Consider the following 24,157-nt stretch of genomic DNA (forward strand, 5'->3'; position numbering starts at 1 on the left):
ACCACCTACTTATTTTGACCATACTATCTCTAACAGCGTTTAAAGATAAAAACATCATTGCATGCACCTAGCATACATTCGGAGCATAAGACGCAAAACAGTTTCAAATAATATTTTCCAGAAAAAAAATACGTCTTGAAGTCCGGAAAATACGATAATTAAAGGAATTCAAGAAGCTGTTTATCACACCAAACAAAACAAAACAAAAAAAAAAAAAAAAAAAAATCGTGGCCTCAAGGAAATAAAAAATTTTAGCAGCTACACTGCTCGATGAAATTAACAGAACAAAATGTTTTTCATGAATATTTTATTGCCAAAAGTGTATTTGATATAATAGGCATCCTGGTATGCAAATTCCGAGTATCCAATAGAAATTGATCAACCACCTTAAATAGCCGCAAAGTATGAAATTATTAATGCCTACAAACACCCACGGGTTGCGACCATATCACTTCATTCCGGTCAGTTTTTCGGCTTGCTCAGTGGGATGGCTACATCTCCAGTACTCAGGATAGCAAGTCATCGTCCCTTAGATGATTCTTTGAGATCCGCTAGACGACTTGAAGCCGAGCAGTCGCAGGCGGAGGTGGTACGATGGCTTAATGTGTCACGCACTGTCGTCTTCGCACTATGGAATCAGTTCAGGAAACAGGAACCATTACAAGAAAAGCTGACGAAGGTCGCCCGAGGGCTACGATAACCGGAACAGACCATTATTTAGTTCTAACAGCAAGACGGAACTCTACGATATCCTGTCATCAACTGTCTCTAGAGGTTGCTGTGGCCACAGGGGAAAACATTTCAAACCGGACTGCGTTCGTTAAGAAGGCTCAATTCAAGTAGACTCTACGCAAGGAGGCCAGTGATTTGTATCCCATTAATCCCCGTTACACAGGGCAAACCCTGGAGACCGTCTCAAAAAAACAAGAATACCTTAAATCCCATTAATCGCAAACCACTGCACAGCTAGTCGAAACTGGTGCCATAAACATGCGACTTGGAGCCCTGACAAATGGGGTACAGTTCTGTTCTCTGATAAGTCCTGTTTTAGCCTACAAACAGATTCTAGACGTTATTTCATCTGGAGATTAGGATTACCATCCCCCGCAACATTAGAGAAAGGGACACTTACGGTCTAGGCGCTGTTTTCGTGTGGGGCGGAGATCAACGGCCGCACTCCTCTTCATGTTTTTGATAGGGTACTGTATCTGCGCAGAGGTACCGAGAACAGATCCTCGAACCCCTTGTGCTACTTTTTAGGAGTGCGGTTGCCCAGATATTCTTTTCATGCGCGACAATGCCACTGACCATAGAGCTCAAGTGGTGGAGGAATATCTTTTAACTGAGATATCCAACGACTGCCGTGGCCAATCGTTGGATATCTCAGTTATATGCTGAAATCCGATCGAATACGTGTGGGGCGCCGTATTACAGCCAACAGCCAACTCCTCGGTCACTTGGTGATCTAAGGTCTGCGTTGGTGGAAGAATGGGATTTGTTGCCACTGAATCTTATTAACATCCTCATATCGAGCATGGTTCACAACTGTCAGGCCTGTTTAGCCGTTGGAGGAGACCATATGCCGTATTGATGTAATGTGACTATATTTTCGAACATCTTGTATCGACTTCTGTAATGTGAACTTTTTGGTAATTCTTATACAAAGCCCTCATGAGTAGCACAGTTGGTAGAATCGCCGTCCTCCCAACACCGAGTGGAAAGACCTGAGTTCGCATCCCGCCGATGACGAGAGGAATTTTTATGGGTCTTTTTCAAAAAGTGGCTGAGTTAGTCGGTCTCCGGCGAGAGTAGCTAAGTTTTTCCTCCCGGAAACTCGGATTTTTCCGAGAGAGAAAAAAAACCCGAGAAACTCGGGATTTTCTGTTTCGCTGTCCAGCAAAACAGAAAATCGATCTCAGAACACACGCAATTTACAGACAATATACACGGAGTAACATGGCCTATATTATATAAGGGGCAATAAGGCCAAGTTACTGAAGCGCCTAAAACCCTACAACAACCGACTATCCAGAGAACCCGCGAAATTTACAGATATAATACACGTGCCAATGAGGTTATTCTCGGTAACCGCAATATGACGACCTTTTTTTTTGCTTCCGTTTGATTCATTCTAAGACTGGTTGTTTATTGGTATGGGTTATTTAGAATTTACGTCAAGGTGTCCAAGGCGAGTGTCAGTATATGATATCTATACACTGCATTTGTTTTGTGCTCGGTTTCCGGGATGAAAGACCAGTTTCTAAATAAATAAATAAAAATAATAAAAAAAATTAAAAATTTGCGTGTGTGCCGAGCACTCATAGCGGAAGTTAATTGAAACTTCTTTAACGAACTTTGATCACTTGACCGAGGATCCCGTATTGACTGTATGAATTCCGCAGGCGACGAATCTGTATGAATGGAAGCTTCGGAGATATGAGACATTCCGTACCAAATCTAGTTTTGGCAAGCGCTGTGGCATCGGATGATATTTAAACCCATCTAACTTCGATAGAGCCGGGACCACTTTGTCCTTGAGAGAGTCACGACAGCTGTCACAAACCGACATTTTATTTACATACTCATTTGGAAATGCTGCTTGAAGATGAGAAGAGCGTGATCTCGAGTTACTACAATCTTCACATCGTTCTTGAACCAAAGCCGGAACAGACTGACCAAAATCATTATCCAGGAATGTTTAGCATTAGCATTAGCATTAGCATTAGTAGAGGCATTTGATGCAAGAAAGCAAGCTTATGCAGCATCAGCCAAAAAAAAAAAAAAAAAAAAAAAATCCCACTTCCACTTCACCCCTCTGTTCGTTCAAAATACCTGTCCAGCTGAGCCTTAAACTTATTTAGGCTATCAACCTCCGCCACAAGGGATGGAAGTCTGTTCCACCAACCAACCACCCGCTGGCTAAAGGCAAATTTCCGCACGTCTATCCTACATCTGTCTTTCCTCAATTTGAATTTATGCCCTCCCAGGTGATTTTTCTGAGCTAGAGGAACAATCCCATCAGCATTGAGCATGCTTAAACCATTCAAGGCTTTATACATCTATCTCCATGTCTGGAGACTAGGCACCTCGATGGTGCCTAGTCTCCAGACACTGTAATTTGCAAAACTTAAGCCTTTCTTCGTAAGAGCACCCCTTTGTTCCATTCACTAATCTTGTTTCCCTTCTCTGTACTCGTTCCAGCAGCTCTACATCCTTCTTGAAATGAGGCCTCCAGACCTGTATACAGTACTCTAGGTGTGGCCTGACCATTGCCTTATACAATGGAATAATCACCTCCTTATCCCTGCTGGAAAAATTCCTGTATATCATTGACAATACTCCATGAGCTACTCTTGCAGCCCGTCTGCACTGCTCAGAGAACTTCATATCTGCCTGCACAACCACCCCCAAGTCCCTTTCATTCTCTACCACTGTCAGTGTAGTACCACAGAGTTGATACGTTGCTCTGGGGTTGCTGTTTCCCATGTGTAGTACTTCACATTTGTCAATGTTAAACTTCATTTGCCACCTCTCAGCCCATCTGCTCAACCTTTCCAGATCCTGTTGCAGCAGCATAGTGTCAGTAGTGTCCTTGACAACGCTGCCAACCTTTGTATCGTCTACAAACTTGGACATTAAGCCCGATATACCATCATCAATATCATTTATAAATACAGAAAACAATAATGGACCCAACACTGAGCCCTGAGGGACTCCACTAATAACATCAGTCCACGATGAGCAGTGTCCATTGATTACCACTCTCTGTCTTCTCCCCCTCAACCACCCCTTTATCCATAGCAGCAATTTACCTCCAATGTCACACTGCTCCAATTTGTGTAGCAGTCTTCCATGTGCAACAGTATCAAAAGCCTTTCTAAGATCCAAGTATATAATATCAAAGTTATTCCCTGCATCCAGTTCTTTTGTGACTGCATCATAGTATCCAATCAAGTTGGTCAGGCAAGACTTCCCCTTAACAAAACCATGCTGTGTCTGAGCTATAACTGAAGTCTTGTCTAAATGATCCTGCAGTGCTTCTTTAACCAGTGCCTCCATTAATTTTCCTGGAACAGAAGTTAAGCTCACAGGTCTATAATTACTTGTGTCAGCCTTTGATCCTCCTTTGTGAATTGGGGTCACATTTGCACATTTCCAGTCTATGGGTACCTCCCCTGAGTCCAAGGAAGCTCTCATAATTATGGCTAAGGGTTTGCTTACTTCCTTTGCTGCCTCCTTTAATATAACTGGATAGATCCCATCCACCCCGGGTGCCTTTCTTGTGTTTATTTTCAACAGTTTCTCCTCCACTTTACTCCCAGTTATTTCAAGATTCTGTAGCTTACTGCTAGAGTTGAATACACCTCTGGCATTCCCCACGCTGAATAACTCCTCATGTGTGTGAATGTCGATGCAAAATATTCATTTAGTTTGTTAGCTACCTGAGCAGGATCATCAACAGTTGACCCATCAATATCAAGTGGACCAATCTGATTCATCCCCTTCCTTCTAGAGTTTACATAAGTAAAGAACTCTTTGCTGTTTTTCTTTGCCTCCCTTGCCAAGGATTTCTCGTAATCTGCCTTCGCCTGCCTAACCTCCTTTGTAACTTGGTTGCATATCAACTTGTATCTATCATAGGCTTCTGTGTCATGTGTTAATTTGTAAGTATCCCATGCATTTTTCTTCTCTGCCATATGCCTCATTAGTTCATCTGACATCCATTTTGGCCTAAACCTTGAACAATATTTCTTAGTTGGTATGTAAAGCCTAGTAGCTTCCAAGATAAGTTCTTTGAATGCTTCCCATTTTGAATTTGCTGTTGGTAACATCATCAGTTGGTCCCACTGTATAGAATTTAAATACTGTCTCAGTCCATCGTAGTCGCCTTTACGGAAGCAATAACCCTTCCCTTTACCCCTAATGGTAGTTACCTCTTTGAGTAAATCCCACTTCAGCACACTGTGATCACTGCCACCTAGTGGTTCATTTATCTGCAGATTCTTAATGCATGAAGAATCACTGCTGATAATCAAATCAAGAGTATTACTCCCTCTAGTTGCCTCCCGAACATGCTGATGTAGAAAACAATCATCCAATAAATCCACAAAAGCCCTGCTAGTGTGTGAGTAACCAGCCCCCAAATTCCAGTCAATATCTGGGAAATTAAAATCTCCCATTATAAGACTCTCTGATTTACTGGCCCACTCTATTTCCCTGTACAGTTCCTTATTATACTCATCAGAGTCATTAGGCCTATAGCACACTCCTACTTTCAATTTTGATCTCCCAATGTTTATGTCACACCAAACTGACTCAACACTGCACTGTCCAGCGATGTCGACTGGCTTCACTTCCTTGGTTTTTATGTGTTTCTTAACTAATAGCATAACCCCTCCCCCCTTCCTATCCTGTCTATCCTTTCTGTAGACGTTGTACTCTCCAAATTGCAGTTCTGCATCCCTTATATCTGTGTGACACCACGTCTCTGATATCCCAACAATATATGCCTTTGATGTTTTGAGCAATACCTCAAATTCATCAATTTTATTTACTAAACTCCTAGCATTGGTGTACATGCAAGTATACCTGCACCTGTTTCTGTTCTTAGCTACCCTAACACAACCCATGTGTTTACTTGTACCGCAATGGCTCCCAGCAGTCTCTGAAATACCATGCATCTTGTTTTTCAGGCTTCTGCTCATTCTAATAGAAGCAGTGCAAGAATCTCTTTCACCTCTGCCAGTGGCTACTGTCAATCTATTGGTCTTTGTCTCCCCCCAAGCTAGCAGTTTTCCGACCCACCTAACACTGCCTCAATAGCATCAGCAAATATTCTTGCACCCTTTCTATTTAAGTGTATCCCATCCCTGTAGAAGCAATCTCTCCTGTTAACAAGTACAGTCCAGGCTGAAAAAAATTCTACCCCTTGAGCCTTGCACAATCTTTCCAGGGCCGAATTGATCGACAAGGCTCTCATCATATACTCCCTCCTATCGTGTCTGGGCAGTTTAAACTGTGCGTGGATGCTTCGGTGTTTCTTAAAATCCTGTTGCTGTTCCGGCTGTGTATTACGTGTTGAACGATTTGATGGAGTCGGTTTTGGCTCCTTCGCTTTTCGTTTACGACTGGGCTTCGAGGACTCTTCATCGTTTTCATTTGTAGTATTAACTTCCATGACTCCTTTCAAATTCACTTCTAACATTTCTGAGGAGATGTAAGGCTCTGAAGATGTGGAAGGACCTTCTCCGGCTTCTTTGTTCCACTCCATCGAACGCTGTAATTTGATGGTTTACCTCAGTATTAACTCTATTATATAATTTTGACAACTTTGTTTATATTAGTTTAAATTAAAGTTAAAATTAAGGACAACGAAGACAAACTTCAACATTTTTTTTCCGCTGTCGAAAAAGCTTAGATCTCTCCTTTGTACTCAATGGAGTGGTTTCGGTGGTCGCATTTCTCGTATATGTGCTCAATACGCCTTAAAATGCTCACTGTTAGTCTTCGACATGTTGAATTATAAATTTATTTCCGTCGAAAGTTATGAAATACGGTGGAGAATGACGAAAGAACTAGGTGGAGAATGACGTAGTCAGTAGGGGTACTGATTAGGTCATGCGTCGCTCGTGCTGGTACGGAGTGGTAAAATGGTGGTGGTGGTGGGGGGGGGGGGGGTTGAATCATTTCGTGTCGCATTTTATTGGCGATTTTTTTCAATCCACGGACTCACTGCACGTGTACCTTCGCTATACGCCTTATAACGCTCACTACAGTGTACCCCGCTTTACGATCAAATTACTTTACGACGGACACTCCACAACAAAATACCGTTCCCTATACAATATGTAGTAAGCGCCGGGCATTCTGATCACATTTACGAATTGAATTTTAATTCTATTAACGGCGATTCTAATAAGCGAAAATAGGAGGTATATTATTATCCACAGGCTATAAAAGTAAAGACATAAAGCACAGATTTACACTTTATTACCATACCAATTAAAAAGAAAGGAATGTAAAGAGTCAACTACACCAGGTATTCGCAGGTGGTCATCCTCCCAATTATTAACCGAGCCTTGATTGGACGAGAACCGGAGCATTCAGCCTAGTATGACAGTTGGCTGTTCAGAGCGCCTGTAATGCGTTTTACTTATGGCGATTCTAATAAGCGAAAATAGGAGAAATATTATCCACAGACTATAAAAGTAAAGATATATAGCACAGATTTACACTTTATTACCTTACCAAGTAACAAAATTAAGTGATACATGAAAATCGGAAGAATATTTTTCACAGGTTAACAAAAGAAAAAAGAAAGGAAGGCAAAAATTCAACTACAACCTGTATTCCCAGGTGGTCCTGGGAATACACACAATTACTAACTGGGTCTAACACTGCTTAACCACGAGAACCGCGGAATTTATCTAGTACGATAGTTGGCTGTTCAAAGTGTCTGTAATGCGTTTACTTATGGCAACGGTCGCATTTTCGTTGCGTTTTTTGTCAACCCAGGAACGCAAGTTACTCCCATCTGAAAACTGCCTGGAGCGCGCCTAAAGAAGTTTCACTTCAAAAAAAAAAAAAAAACACATGTAGTCCTCGCTCAATACGGAATAACGCTGTGTAAAGAAGGTCCTTTATATAAAGAATGTACACTTTATTCAAGCAACTGCAGAAACCTTTTGTTCCAGCAATTTTATTGGAACCTACTGCATATCTTTGCTTTTACACTTTATTTATTCATTATGCTGCTTTTGATAACAGTTGAGTTGCATTTAAAAAAAATAAAAATTAAATAGATTTTTAATTAAAAAGTGATTTAATTGTTCACTTCTGTCATTATTTATTTCATCCCGTTTTCTTAAGTCAAAAATTAGTATATAATGAGATTAAGGTACCATAGAGGGCGTCATAATCGTGCGTAAGCATTTTTAATTACGAAGCCTAAAGGGAAAAAAACCAAGATGAGCCAAATGAAACGGCTAGATGATTATGGAGAGTGGATATTAAAAAGGCTGTTGCTAGAGGTTCCCTTAATAAAGCGAACAATAACTGAGAGAGAAGAAGAGGGAGAGCTGTGCAAAAATATCGACGAGAGAAAAAAGATGAGAACACGCACTGTACCTCTGACAATGAACCCTATAACATCTATTATAGAAGAACGAGACACTGGAATGTATGCAGAAGGGACGTGAACTGATGCTCCTAAAATACAACGGAATTCCTTTCCCACCATGGAATTCTGTGATTGGAACTGTACAGCTTAATTTTGACGAGTATGAAAAATGAGAGGATAAAATAATCTTCAAGAAAACAACATGCTATATAACAAATAATGCGATGGTGTTGTCTAGCTGCTTTATATAGCCAGTTTAATTATTTCCAGCAAAACCACAGATTAATTTAAACATTTAATTAGATAGATCCAAATAAATCTGGGCATGAAACAAAACACTCGGTGTAATTATATGAACTGACAGAAGTCATTATCGGTATCTATTTAAAACCAAGAATCCATTTGGATCCTGTAATTAAATTACACGCTGTACTTATAGAACAACGCAGTTAACCGTGGGGAGGGGGGGAAATCTATCAAGATGTATACTGTATATCATTATTGATTTGTTTCTTTGGCTGGATTAGGTGATGGGTTGGAGGCTACATATACACTTATAAATCTAATTTCATCAAGGAACAGAACAGTTTTCATAGAAAGTTAATTAATTCGAATTATGAGTACACTTTCTGGGGGTTTCCCGTTACCTTGAAATCTTCTTGGGTCATTGAATTTCAAATATTCACATATATTCGTATAATGATATTTTGGACCAATTAGTTTACTCTATTTACCCCAAGTGGCTAGCGTCAGACTATAAATTTCAAGATCAAATAAATGACTGTGCAGAAATCTTTTCATGGAACTTTAATGCAGTAACAGCTTTGTTCCTCGAAATGAGTTGGACTCTTTCTTGTGTGGAGAGAAGAGAAGAGAAGAAACATCGTGGCCAATTTCTTGAGAAAATTACTTCGTGTGTTTATCAGACAAGACATACACATAAAATCTTACACCAAAGAACATTTTGAAACAGCATTTCTTATCGTCAAATAGAGTAAGCACTTCGCAATGAGAAAAGACCATCTTGGAGGCAACCGCAGTTGACAGAGAATTGACATTTCAACACTTATCGCACGTTCCGATGGCAAAGGGCAAAAGTTCATCCGTACTGAGGACTTGTCGACAACCAACTTAAGAGTTCATCCCTGTCAAATTGGCCACTTTCTCAAAACGTAGCATGCTGTCAGTAGCAAGATAACCAGTTAAAAGACAGAAGGAAAGAGAGAGGGTTTCATTCGCAGATGTTCTGACCTAAGGGTACTTCAAAATGAAATGGAATAAGAACTATTAACTTTTGCCGCCTTCTCTGTTACGACAGAAGAAAGCGAAAGAAAAAAATCTAAAGAACATAATTGTCGTAGGCATGGATAAAGTACTGTTGGAGGAATTCAGCAGGCGTTTTCATCTCGTGCACGAACACATTACTGCTCTTCTAGGAAAATGAAAACTGAACAGTCGAAGAGCTGTCGAGAACAGCACGACTGAAGAAGTTGCGTCAACACATTATTCTGTGACATACATTGAAATGCATCGTGGGCGAATATGTGTGGGTTCACCGCAACTAATATATTCCTAGATCACTGCGCATGATTGGCTTTGTTAGAACTTGCGGGGTTTAGTGTTTTACTGTTAATTATGAAAACTAATTGTGAAAACATTTACCTTTTGGGCAATATTTCTGTTGTACAAGAAACCAAACTGTGTTTTAAAAAAAAGAAAAGGAAATAGTCCCAATGTGATGTAAAATTCCAGATTTTAACTTTCTCTAATTGTTATCTCAATACGTTACGTCTTAGGCATCAGAAAGTCTTTCGGGGAGGATATCGAAGATATATATATATATATATATATATATATATATACGGAATTTTTGCTAATCTCTCTCTATTAAAATACACCCGAATACATCTGAACTGCATCGCTGAAGATGCAAATTAGAATTTAATAAGTGCGATAGAAAGTTTTGTAACAGAAAGAAACAGCAATCAACATGATCCAAGCAATACTGGTGACTACTGGATTTTTTAGCCACTGTTCTCTTTATTAACCGGTCTTCTTCGTCCTATGGATTAAAACTACTGGTACTCAAAGAAATCTTTCCTTCAACTTTATGCCAATTCTACATCTTAATTCATTTTACTACTCATCATCTGTAGATACACCGAGACAGATTTTTCTTTAGATATTACAGGTATTTATTTCCAAAAATACTCACTGAAACAGACAATCCCCAGTTTGGTTGTTCAGAATTTAACCTCAGCAACAAAAAACCAGATGGTGTCAGTGTCATCATTACAAAAGTTTTCTGCCACATGAGAAATAAATATATAAATTTTCTGTTTATGCCCCGCGACAGCCAAATAATATCCGAGGAGTTCATAAAGATACACCATACAAGAACATCGTCGTATTTAGTAGTCATCTGAGCTTGAGATACAGTTACTGAAACGCGGTTACTGTATATATTCCAGGACGACCAGAATATGAGAACTATACAAGAATATCACTAGGCGCACTATAGCCAGTGTAGCTTATGCGCCACTAAAAAACACACACACACACACCAATGTATTCAGCAGTCATGTGGACTTGAACCAAAGCCCACTCAAATGCTCTGCGTTAAAATACAAAGCAAGGATTATTGGAATCACTACAAAAGTACACAATGCTACTGAAATGGATTTTGGCTCCACTGAAAGCCAAAAGTTAAATGATGAATACAGTTAAAATATACAATAGAAGAAAACATTTCATCGCTGGAGCCCCATCGCGTCACAAACACAGAACACAGACATTCGAAATAACCAAATTATAAGGCATTTTAGTGACCTCTAAATCCACCTAAAGATTGCAGGTTATTGGAATGCTTGGTTGTTGGTGCTTTGTGGTTCCTGACGAGATGGGGTCTCTCGGTAGACTTTCGTGGTGATTCCAAACATCATTTCTTATTTTAACGCAGAGCAGTGTTTTCAGCCTGCATAAACTGTCTAATGGAACTGATTATTCATTAACAGTAACCAAAATTTACCGCTTATTTAGTTTGAGAGAAATTAAAACTAGAAGTGGATATTTAGAGGAGGTCCAGCACTTTTCTTTCAACTACATTGGTTACGACAGCTAACAGAAAACCCCAAATTTTGCACTCAAAAGCCAGAGACACTATTAATTAAAAATTATAAGGCTGGCTTAGTCTTTCGACCATTTTCTGCGAGTAACTATAACGAAATGGATAAGGACTCACTTAAGACATTAAGACAAGGAACTTCTAGCGAAACATGCCATATGTTAACAAATTTACAATCTTATTATAGGCCTGCATTTAAAATATAATGATAATGACTGAAGCATGTAAGCTCCCGCGGATCAAAGGTAAATCCCAACTTCTGCATCGTACGATGAGGCTTTCAGATATGCAAAATATCAATCTCCTTTAATCACAGAGTGTAGCAAAACCAAGTGTCAGCTTCTGTTTCCAGGTAACGTTTAAACTTAGAATTTTTCCGAGGATTACGGATGAATATTTTTTGTATTAGAAAAGATTAATTTAAAGATCCTACTGACTAAAGTTCGTAAGAAAAAAAAATTAAATTGCAAGGCTTTTGCCCACATGCAAATATTCTGGTGCGCTGTACACTAAGTGGCCAATTTATTTCGTACATCCACCCTTTTCATGAAATGTAGCGCTCCTTCAGTAACAGCTTCACGTGTTCGTACCATGGGACTGTATGTGTGCAGATCAGTGGAAGAATAGGCAAGATTAAAGATTTAAATAATTTTGAAAGTGGCACGATAGTAGGCGCCACACCTGCCGGTATAAGTATCTCAAAAACTACATGGCTGCTAGTGTTTTCACGCACGTAAATCTCAACTTCTGCATCGGGTGTATCGAGAATGGCTCAATAACCAAATAACACCCAGCCAACTGCGATCCTGTGGTTGGAAACACTCCTTGATACAAGACGCTAATGAAGACCGACAAGACTTGTGCAGAGTAATTGAACGGACACAGTCGGTGAAATAACAACCCAGTACAACAGCTGTAACCAAAGAGAAACTTCAAGGCGAAACTCCAAAGAGAAACTTCATTTTGTCGTAGCTTGTCAAGGGCAGGGCATCGCAGCAGACGACCGAACCAGCTCCCATTCCTGTCAGAAAAAAACAAGAAGGTACTGTTACAGTGGGCTCAGGAACACTAACACTGGATAGTGTAAGATTAATAAAATGATGCTCTGGTAGAGGCTGCGGAAGGTACGACTGCTCGTTGAATGGGTAGCGGAGCACAACGGAGGCCTATAGAAAGGAAAGATCGTCTTATCCTTTGACAGGTTTACATAATGCCATACGTAGTGTTTTGTGGAAGGCGCAACCAGTGGTCCGCCACATCTGCGCCACGGTACTTTGTGAAGAATTACAGAACCCCTAAAAGCCAGAAAAGTGTAGTGTCTGGTTTGTGTCAGAATAGTGTTTTGTTCTGTGTTGTGTCTCTGGCTGGTTGGCTGCAGGGCCCCTAGTGGAACTCCACGTTGCCCGCCACTACCACAGGGAAGTGAGCCAGGCTGCCCATTATACTCTGGATGTCCTCTGAGAGGATCGTCTAAACTTCCTGACAGACACAAAAAAAAAAAAAAAAAAAAAAAAAAAAATTTGGAAGGAGTGAGTAATGAAATAGTGAAGAAAGGTGGGGTAAAAAGTAGTTAAAAAAAGAGAGCAAAAGATAGAAAGTCATCGGAGACATATGCTCTCATGGCAGTGCAATATGAAGCCTACATGGCAAGTATCAATCCTAACCCCAGAAGGGGTTAGCATGACATCATAAAAATCCCACGACGGAGAGTCGTCAGCAGATCCTACTCGGGAGAGATGGCCCGAGTTTGCATTTTGCCAAGGTTTGCACTTAAATCCCACCTGGATGAGAAGGAAGTATCCAGGTCAGCAATCAGAAGAAAAGAGAATGGGAACACATCAAGTAGTGATTCAGAGAAGCAGGCTGGAACTTTATAAGTGACTGGGAGCGAGTTGTTGGATGGTTTGTGAAGGAGTTGATGCCAGGATAAGGCGTCTTTGCTTGAAGAGAGAAGTAGCCAATGTGGAAAAAATTTTGAAAAATTAGTGCACTATCAGGTTGCATGGTAGTCAGGTTAAGATCTGTGAGTAGTTTTTGCCGGAGGTCAAGATAGATAGTGCAAGAAGAGATTACACCGAACCTTCAGCCACGCTGGCTACCATCCAACGAGCTGTGCCATCAGCTGGCTATTACGCTATCATCCGTCGAACTATTGCTCCCCGACTGACAGAAGGGGGCCGCGTGCGTACCGGCCATTGCGTCGATTAGCCCTGACCGCTGTCCATCGTCAACAGGTCTGAAATGGTACCGCGCATAGGCCGCCCGGGATACAGAATGGCGTCAACTGATTTTTAGTGATGAATCCATCTTCTGCTTGTGGCCCGATGTTCGCTGCATACACGTGTGGCGACGACGTGTTGCATGCAATGATTCTATAGCCATTGTTAAACGCTATACTGCACGCCCTACTAATATTATGGTGTGAGGAGCAATAAATTTTGATACTCGGTCGTCACTAGTGTTTGTCAATGACAATCTGACTGCTCGTCGCTGTGTCGCCCAGATTCTGGAACCCGTCGCTCTCCCCTTTCTTATTGGGATGCCGGATGAAATATTTCAGCAGGACAGCGCACGAACACAACGCCGTGGAGATTTACTCTGCCTTTGTGTGTACGTACTGTTTAAACTGGGTTCCTGGTCTGCCTCCACGGGGCAACGTTGGGTCTCAGCAGGGGTCCAGTGGCTAAACGAATAGATGAGCAATGGTACACGACATTACACATATACAATATCCCTACACTTTAAATCTCTGGCATTTCCAGTGAACTGGTACACCCACAATGAAAAACTACTCGGAGATGGGAGAAACCCCTGGTGCCGTCTGACTTTTTTTTTTTTTTTTTTTAAGGAGCATTAGCAACTAAGGCCATATTGCTCCGGGATATGCGGTGGTCATTCCCTGACCTTTCCGCATCCTCCGTATTTGGTGGTGACGGGCTCGAACCCCGGTTTAATCAAGAAGCGTGTGCTACGCACTGCTGCGCCTTCCCACCTGGCTACGGAGGCGCCTGTGCCGTCTGACACTAAACATACCTTACACCGTGACCGAGTTAGTCAATCTCGGGTGAGGGTATGTCGAAAACTCAAATTTTTTCCCCAGAAAAACAGGTAAAGAGCACACGATATTAAAGCTCCAATATACCGTGGGTGTATGAACTTTGGTTCCTTTTCCCAGCTTGGGCAGGTTTTCAGCAAATACAACAAAAGGGCGACTGCATCACTTAGATGCATTTGCACGTTTGACAGTTTAAGTTGCTGAATATCCTTCCAACTGTTTGGATCTTTCGGACAGGGCGTGCCTGCAGTGATTCGCAGCGTTAGGTGAAAGCCAACAGCAGAGCTGTTCCTGTCGTTTCTTCTTTATTGTGCCAAAGGTCTGCATGGTACGATCAAAGAGCTTCTGAGACAGCTTTCAGATATTATGTGCACTTACCAGACAATAAGTTACCACTTTAGCAAGACCTTTCTTTTTCCACCTTTAAAAACATGTAGGTGCCTATTTACTTGTCAGATTTAAGGGCGCCTTCACAACAATTGCTTATTCTTCTTCTTGTTAGCAGAGTGGTAGCAATGCTTGATGTTGCCACTGCAAGGGCACTCATTTTCCAGTCGTTTCCGATTATACTGATTTAAATTTTATTTACCTTACTGAATTTTCAATATTAATCAGAAACAGCGAATTGGATTGTTCCGTTCGACGTCTAATGTGGGTAATCATTAGAATTAAAACTTTCTTTGTTCAAGTGGAGAACAGTTTCGGTCTAACGTAGCATTTGGCAAACTAAGTTTGGTACTAAGTGCATTGATCACAAAATATGAGAGTGGTGAACTTAGTAGTTCCCCAAAAAAGCACTGCACCATGGAAAAAGCATATTGTTTTTTACTTAAATGCTATTTATAAACTTAATCTTTTAATTCATTTTAAATAAATAAGATTGGCATTAATTAACACCTCGAATTTTCAAAGTTCGTTGTTTTTAAAGAAACAGTAAAGCCTCGATTTAACGGTCAACGTGAGAATAAAGCCTGTCCGATAAATTAAATACAATTTACCCATAAACCCGAAAGAAATATATACAGCTACCAAAGTTAGTTGAATATTATGAAAAAAGTGCTGTACAATGAAGTAAAAAACATCAAATGTTGTAACCTTGCTTTTTATTGCACGTATTGTATGGAACAGAAGAGCTTGAGGTTTTCCTGTGTTGATATAGCAGTAGAAACGCTAACTACAGCTTATTCGGTCTGAAGAACTATCGATTACTATCGCTGGATGTTCGAATGACTCGATACTGATGCCCGACATGCTAGGCAGGATGGTGAACGGTGATGGTGAGAAAAATTTAGAAGCAATCTCTTGTTAAAATATTTTAAATGATGGAAAATGCCACCAGACTGATGTAATTATGTCATCCGGACCAAAAGACTGATGCAATTTAATGTAATGTTTGTTAAGCACCAAAAGAATTAAGGCTATGAGGCATATTATGTATGTAAATTGTGTTCTGTGGTCGATTTGCCTGTTTTCTGAACGAAAAACTCAAGTGTAGAATAAACCATGCTGCCCTCGGCTGAGACTGACTAACTCAGTGACATTGTGAAAAAGGCCCATAAAATTCCTTGCGTCATTAAGGTGATTCGAACTGGCAAGTATGTCTGTAAATTGCATGTGCTCTGTGGTCGATTTGCTTGTTTTCTGGACGAAAAACCTATAGCCTAATTCGTTGAAGTACCCAAAGACCTATAACCAAAAAAAAACCCAAACCAAACTATTATTTTTAGGCCACCCGAATAATTAAATTCATCTGCCGTGCTGCGTGTCTTATTTCTGTTAATTGCGTGTGTTCTATGGTCGATTTGTCTGTTTTGCTGGAAGAAAAACCCGTTTCTGGGGGAAAACCTTGCTATCTACGCCTGAGACCGACTAACTCATCCACGGAGTGAAAAATGTGTATTAAGATTCCTCACATCATCGACGGGATTCGAACCCGGGCCTTTTCCACCCAGTGTGAGGAGGAGAGTGACTCTAAAGACCTATAACAATAGAGCCCTCGTGGGTAGCACAGTTGGTAGAATCGAAGTCCTCCCCACTCAGGGTGTTTTTCTGAGTTCGAGTCTCACCGATGACGTGAGAATTTTTTATGGGCCTTTTCCACAACATGGTTGATTAGTGGGTCTCAGGCGAGGACAGCATGGTATTTTCTCCCGGAAACTCAGATTTTTCGTCCAGAAAATAGAAAATCGACCACAGAACACACGCAATTTACAGACAGTACGTACGCAGTAATATGGCTTGAGTCGCTGATGCTCCTAAAACCATAATAAAGCAACAGACTTCGAGCTAAGGTGGCGATACACACGTTCCTTTACAATTTAAGATTTACATTTAGATTCTTGCGTTTTGTGATGCCCCTTTGGAAAGTAGTTACTATACTTCGCGACAGCATAGTGAGTCAACGTTAGCTTTTATGGGAGTGGTGAAGTTTGGTTGTGTCGCTAAGCAAGACAATATAGTTAGAAGAACTTTTGTATCTGCTGGGACGATTTGGAATAAACAATACCATATTCATAAATATTTGATCAGGTAATACCTTATTTATACCAAATCATACGAAAAGTTTGTGGACAGCATGCGTAAAAATTATAGATATTAATTTTATTTAATTTTAATTAAATTTATATATAATTTATAATCTATGTATAAATAATTAAATTTGTATATACCGCCGTAAATATATTTCCATTTGAAAAACCCGATCAAACAGGTCTGAACGGTCTACCCTTCGCCGCAGAAAAGTCTTCCGTGCATTTGGAAATAGGTAAATAGGATGCTTCTATAGACTCAAAGTTAACTCACGATGCTGTCGCGAAGTATAGAGGAATATGAAGTGCCATGTAAAGCATATTCAAACAGTTTGTGTAGTAATGCTTGAGCAATATATTTTTATGTTTGAAGAGGATGCTTTAAAAAGTTTTCAACCGCCCAATGTTTCCATATTTTTCACAACTTTAACTATTTATAACGACGAGTATTGCCATAAGTGATGGAGGTATCCAGAAATGAAGGCTGCCAAATGAAATTGAATCCAATTGACCATAATGGAACTGGATCAAGGGAAGGATTTGAAAGATTGAAGATGAATGTGAATGAATCTGCAGGCAACCGCCCAATGTTTCCATATTTTTCACAACTTTAACTATTTATAACTACGAGTATTGCCATAAGTGATAGAGGTAGCCAGAAATGAAGGCTGCCAAATGAAAATTGAATCCGATTGACCATAACGGAACTGGATCCCAAGGGAAGGATTTGAAAGATTGAAAATGAATGTGAATGAATCTTCAGGGAAATAAAACTTTACACTTATGCCGCAAAATGACCTATTGTCGGTTTTCCTGTTGGCAGACGAAAACTTCGGGCTTTCGGGAGGAAAACTCAGGCGAATCCTCGTGAAAGACCGAATAAATCGGTCACGAAATGCAAAGAGCAATTAGGGGCTCCTCTCGAAAACTGAAGGCTTCGACGGTAGTATCGAAAAATTAAAGCCTCCAATAGAAAGTATCGAAAATTAGAAGCTCCGATAGAAAGTAACCCCCAATTTCAGTCAGTGATAAGAAATTGACACCCGGTGTGAGAGTGTAAATTTACATTCGAATGCTCGAATATAAATTTACACTTCAATTTGCGTAGCAACGCTATCTACTATACTATTTGCGAGAACCAAAAGATCGAAGACCAAAATTACTTCTAAATACGCCGACCGGGCTAGCCGGGTGGGTAAAGTGCCTGCCTGGCAACTCAAAGATCGCGGGTTCGAATCCCGCCTCGGGCTTGGATCAGAGTACAAAATGCAAAAACCTTGGGAGGTGCAATATGGCCACAGAAGCCGATGCGCTAACAAAAGAAAAAGAAGAAAAAAAAACTTCTAAATACCATATAATAACTAAACGTTAACGTATTTCTTTAAATGAGAGTTACTGGAGAGAGTAAGTTCATAAAATATGTAACGCGTACCTTCTTATAGGAGCGAGAATGTAGAGGTTACATATTTGATGAACTAGTTCATTCCAGTCCACGCAGTCATATTAAATATTGACTAACTTATGAAGCAATTCAAAATGGCGGTTACTTCTCTACAGTTCACTGACCGTCATGAGGTCCTGACGACACTGTGTAAGTTCTGCAAGCATAAATATGTATAAGATATAAGGCAGGGTCTAGAGAAGTTAATAAAAAGAGAGTTATAGTTAGCGACCAGGCAAACTGTGATATAAAAGTGTGAGACAGGCATTTCACGTGGGACAAAGAATCAACCGAGGATGATTATCGATCTCAATCTATTCATGCAACAACTCTAGACATATTACAGAAGTCGACAAACTTTCACTAAAGATCTGTCAATAGCTATGTATGACTGAAGAATAGAAGAGCTTAACTAACTAAAGAATATGAAATATTTGACTTTAATTTCTCTGATCATTTTGTATGACAAACTTTGGTACGAGCAGGGACCGTTCATATTTGACAAACAATGTTTACACCATCTCAGAAACAATCCAGCCTAAAAAATTGTCTTATGTTACTACACATGAACTTCATCATTGGTCCACAAGACAAAGCAAGAAGATAATGGTGGAAACGAATCCACTTCATTTCAAAATTAAATTAAAGTTACATTCGAATACAATGGAATTTGAAAACTTCAGTGTGAGATTCCTCTCTGTGGCAATCATCAATTTTACCAGTCAAGATGCTGTTTAGAGAATATGGTCTCGAATAATTTGAACATTTCCTCAATCCAGCTCTGGTCTAGTGATTTATATTTGTTTCGACCTCTTAAGAAATGCGCGAGATCATACTTATTGTTCTATGACCAAATTTCGGACTTCTTTTAGAGATTATCATCCATAAAATCCAAATGGAAAAAGTACATTGAGAATATCGGTCGAACCAGAATAAATGAGTCTCGCTTCAAGATTATCTGAAATGATTTCAATGTTAGTATCTCAAGGAAATTTGAAATAAACTAAACTCTGAAATATATGTTGCAACAGAAAATGAACTCGCAGGTTACAAACATATGCAATAATACAATATAAATTTCTATATCTCATTTGATAGTTATCTGTTATATTATTAGAACTTGAAGAAAGAATTCAAAGACTTCAAGTAATAGCCAAACTTAGCCTACCTGCCATAGTCTAGTCTTGTTGCTAAGTGAAGAACGAAATATTTGAAAACAACGGAGAAGCGTTCTTGCTCGGCGACTGGCACTTCGTTCTCTCGATCACAGAAGAGGGAGCTCAATTTATAGTGTTCCTAATTTTCGGATGTCGGCGCAAACTCCGCTCCGGTTACTTGCAAATATCGCTGGACGTCAGGCGGTAGATCTCCGCCTAATTGTGACGTCACCAAAGTTTGAACGCGCCAGTTTCGTAGAAGTAGAGCGCTTCGATTGTAGAAATGGGCAGATGATACTGAAATGTGCGGTTTTTTTATTTTTAGATTTTCTTCGTTTGTGCAACTGTGGACAGTTTTCGTGATCCATGCGAGGGTGGATGTGACGAAACTGGATTCTGCGTGTGAGTTAATAATAAAGGTATGTTTTATAATAGCTACAGTGGAGTATTAACCAAAATCATGAGACTTGATAAACGTTTTGGGTAGAGCCTCTTTAATATATTTTCTACTTTAAGTAAGAAATATATTTTAAAAATTTATATTTTAAAGTAACACTTAGATACAAAGGTGGAATATATAGAGAATATATACAGACGAGAGAGAGAGAGAGAGAGAGAGAGAGAGAGAGAGAGAGAGGAGATTTGATCAGTTAGGAGAGTTTCGTTGTAGCAAATTTCTTTATTAATTTGAAAGTTCACTTTAAATGCTAACTAAATGTTCGACAATTATATTTATAATGGTATTTTAGTCATATAGGGCTAATTCTAATGGTGTTTTATTCAAGTAGGACTAATTCTAATAGAAAGTCTGCGTTTTATAGATGGATCTCCCTGTAGTTATAGTTGAAGCTTTCCTGCAAGGTTGAGATGCGTGTGTATAGAGCGTGTTTATCGGATTCTTAAAGGAATTGCGAAAATGTTTAAAGATGGAAAATTATTATTTATTTATTATTTTTTATTTTTTTTTTATGTACAGTATTGCAAACACTGGCTGAATTGAGAAAGTCATACGAATAGAAATATCGAGGCAAATAATTTAAAAATTAAAATTTCCTACAGAAATACACTGGAATAAAATGGCTTTCACAGGAATGGAAACAGAAGGATGGATGAACGAAGATGGGGAAAAGTTTTTTGTTGACTGCGGTTGAAGTGGTAGAATTGCAGATGCCTATCTGCTTTTAAACAAGTAAATATTCTGATAGTGTGCAAAGCTGGTATAGAAAATTACCAAGCTTCTGCTCGATTACATTTACTAGCCCAGTTACTAAAATTTTCAAAAACTCAGTCTGTCATTACTTATGCTCTGACTTTCCTACTTTGAATGAAAGCTAGTTCCGTATTTTATATTGGTATTATTATTTTTTACTTAAAATTGCGCCAAAGTAAACTAAGGTTATGAGGCTTCAGTTAATTGTCTGTTCTGTGGTTGGTTTTCCAGTTTAGTGGATAAAAGACCCGAATTTCCAGAAGAAAATTTTGTAACTTTCTCCCGAAACCGATCACTTGGCCAAGGTGTGAGAAAAAGCCCATAAAAATTCCTCACGTTAAGACTTGAACCCAAGCCTTTTCCACAAGACGTAAGGAACAGCGACCGTAACTAACCATGATGGAGCTTTGTTTAATGCAAGCCATATCTAATTCAGTGAACTTGGCCAGCATCACTCATTCAATCATCATTAATGTACAGCAGAGAATTCCAACTAACATAATACCTCCAGATCTTTCCAAAGCTATCGATAGCCGCTAAATTACAAGATTAGAGATATATATCCTTAACGTGTAGTAACCAGACGATTTTCTTGGGAGAGAATGTCATGCTTTTTTTTCTCCCGAAAGCTCAGGTTTTTCATTATACAGACATGGAGACATTCTAACCAATGACCTCACCATAAATGTAACAGTTTTCTAACAGTTTTGTTAACAGATTGATTTCTTGGTATATCAGTAACACTAAAGCTCATATTTTCTTTATCTATATCAGCAATTCTATTGCTTACTTTTGCTAATTTGTTAATTTTCTTAAATGTATTAATTAATTAAATTGCATTTCCTTCATCTCGTAATTCTTTTTGAAATTATATTCGAAAATGAATTCAGAAACAGCAACCCAATAAAATATTACAATTCTGTAACCGCAGCTTCAATTTAAAGCAGATACAAGAAATTTTCTCTTAGAGTATATGTAATTATATGTAATTTGAAGTTGTATTCTTCCTATTCCATAAAAATATAGAAAAAATAAATATTGTTATGAAAATGGGTCCGAAAATGTTTTTAGTGCTTGGTTAAAAATGAATTCTAATGGTATTGGGATTCATGATACCTACTTATCAGGTCGCCTGACTGACAACGAAAGGAATAACCAGAATTTCCAGAAGTGTTGCGACCAGAACTCGTTTAAGATCGACTAACTCGGATTCACCAGATAAAAGAAACTAACCAGGACATTTCTTGTCAGCGATGAAACGCGAACCGAAACCTTTACAAAGAGTTACAGATGATAATTTCATTTACATTACATTAAGGCCACAAAGAATCAGAGAGTTCCTAATCTCATCGTACCTGCATTTTTATTGCAGCCGATATACAAGCGAAACAATCTCATTGCATCTCTGAGGCGATGCCTCTCGAGAAATTGAACGTGTGTGGAACGTGTCACTTCAATAATCCTTTTCTTCTGATTCTGAGCAAAGCCAAATATTTTTAATACAACTGATAGATAAAATATCACCTTATTCTTACTATTCAATTCTGGATATATGCGGATCACAATTAACATTTTCACAGGAAAGGAATCATGGAATATCCCGAGACAGCATCCCAAAAGTGAGTAAACAATATCGATAATAATATAATATGATTTATTAAACAATCTGTCAAAATCTTAAGGTGCTGGATAATTCACTGGAGAAATGAAGTCGCGAATGGGACTAGTTAGTAAATTTAGAATTATTGATTTATTTAACTAATTTCAGTTACATAACGTACTCCTACAAGGCTATAATGGTGACTAGAGGTGAAGGGTAGAAAGGCTATTGCGCAATCTATTATTATAGCAGTTTGCGTCTGCTGCTCTTTACATATTTACGAGTGTTTAGAATTTATTAATAATATTAATGCAAAATACATTTACATCTCGTTAATGATTCGAAAGGAATCAAAGTGTGTATAGTTGACAATGAAATGCTAGGTTCGTTTAGAATTTCTACTCCGACACGCGGTTCGTTTCCTATATGATTAAATTGGAGGTTGTTGTCAGGGCCGGATTTAAACTTGTTGTGGCCCTAAGCTATAACATGTATGAGGTCCTTCTTTCTTACAGTTCACTTGTGACAATATTAAAAAAGATTTTTTTTTAAGATGGAGCCAGACCCTAAGCTGTAGCTTGTTTAGCTTATACTTATAAATCCGGCCCTGGTTGTTGTTGTAGTACGTCTTTAGGAGCATAAGCGGCTAAGGCCACATCGCTCCGTATATTACTATCTGTAAATTGCGTGCGTGGTCGATTTTCTATTTGATGGACGAAAAATCCGAGTTTTCTGGAGAACAAATCATGCTACTCTCACCTGAAACCAACTCACTCAGTCACGTTGTAAAAAACGCCCATAATAATTCATCTTGCCATCAACGGGACTCGAACTGAAGTCTTTTCCACCCATTGTGGAGAGGTTGGCGATCCTACTGGCTGTGCTATCCTCGAGGGCCCGCTTCGCTAGAATTAGACATTAAAATTATTTAAAATTCCGGAAACCATAAGCATAGGATAACGACGAACCACTAGGTGGCCTAGTGTGTGAAGTCACGTTCTTTTCGCGCTCCTGTTTACCTACTATATGAAGTGATTTTTTTAATGTTAAAAATTTAATGTTAAATAATTATGCTGAGTCTGACGCTGGATCGTTGTTCTTGATGCCTGACTACTTTTTCATACTGTATGCTGCTCCTAAAGTTATTATTATTATTTTAGGGTTGCCCGTAATTAAATACATTAACCCGTATTTGTGACTGTAAATTGCGTATGTTCTATGGTTGATTTGCCTGTTTTGCTGGACGAAAAAACCCCAGTTACTGGGGAGAAAAACCTTGCTATCTACACCTGAGACCAACTAACTCAGCCACGGAGTGAAAAAAGCCCATTAAAGTTCCTCGCGTCATCGACGGAATTCGAACCCAGGCCTTTTCCACCCGGTGTGAGGAGGACGGTGACTATACCACTGTGCTACCCGCGCAGACTGCTCCTAAAGTAAGTCATTTTTTTATCTTAATTTCTGCTCCTCTACCGTCGCTGACCAGTGTGTTTTCGCCATGCTGCTCTCAGTCTGGTTTTGCTCGCCACTCTGAATTTTAACCTTGACGAATGAACGCTTGGGGCGACGACCTACTTTCGTCTTCGAGTTAGTAACAGTGACAACGCTAGTCAAGGACAATCATAAGGTAATTTACATAATCTGTTGTAACTCGGCGAATATCGCATCACCAAAATATTGCAATATAAAAATTTCTTGAAAAAGAACAGAAATATTATTATATATCGTCGCCTGCTTGATGTCACATTTTGTTGGATATTTTCTGATCATATAACATGCCTGATGTCACATTTTGTTAGATTTTCCTTATCATATAACATAAACTTTATATTGGGATTAGAATGGCAAGTAAGCAGCAGGCAGAGGATTTTCCTCCTCTTCCTTCTTTTTCTTCTTCTAAGGCCGATCTGGCTTTGATGACTC

The 24,157-nt window shown here is 39.3% G+C and overlaps 1 protein-coding gene across 2 annotated transcripts in view; it reads right to left on the reverse strand.

Annotated features, from left to right (window-relative positions):
* Positions 1-19,541, reverse strand: part of LOC150090667 (uncharacterized) — a 56,129-nt gene extending 36,588 nt beyond the window's left edge. For both annotated transcript variants that reach the window (XM_090379376.1, XM_090379367.1), the window contains exon 1: positions 19,436-19,541. In XM_090379376.1, the coding sequence (XP_090235502.1) occupies positions 19,436-19,442 (7 nt within the window). In that variant the 5' untranslated portion in view covers positions 19,443-19,541. The remainder of the gene's footprint in view (positions 1-19,435) is intronic.
* Positions 19,542-24,157: the final 4,616 nt, after the last annotated feature.

The sequence above is a fragment of the Mastigoproctus giganteus genome, chromosome 1, assembly GCF_048544385.1.
Source record: "Mastigoproctus giganteus isolate SK-2022 chromosome 1, ASM4854438v1, whole genome shotgun sequence".
In the NCBI taxonomy this organism is placed as follows: Eukaryota; Metazoa; Arthropoda; class Arachnida; order Uropygi; family Thelyphonidae; genus Mastigoproctus; species Mastigoproctus giganteus.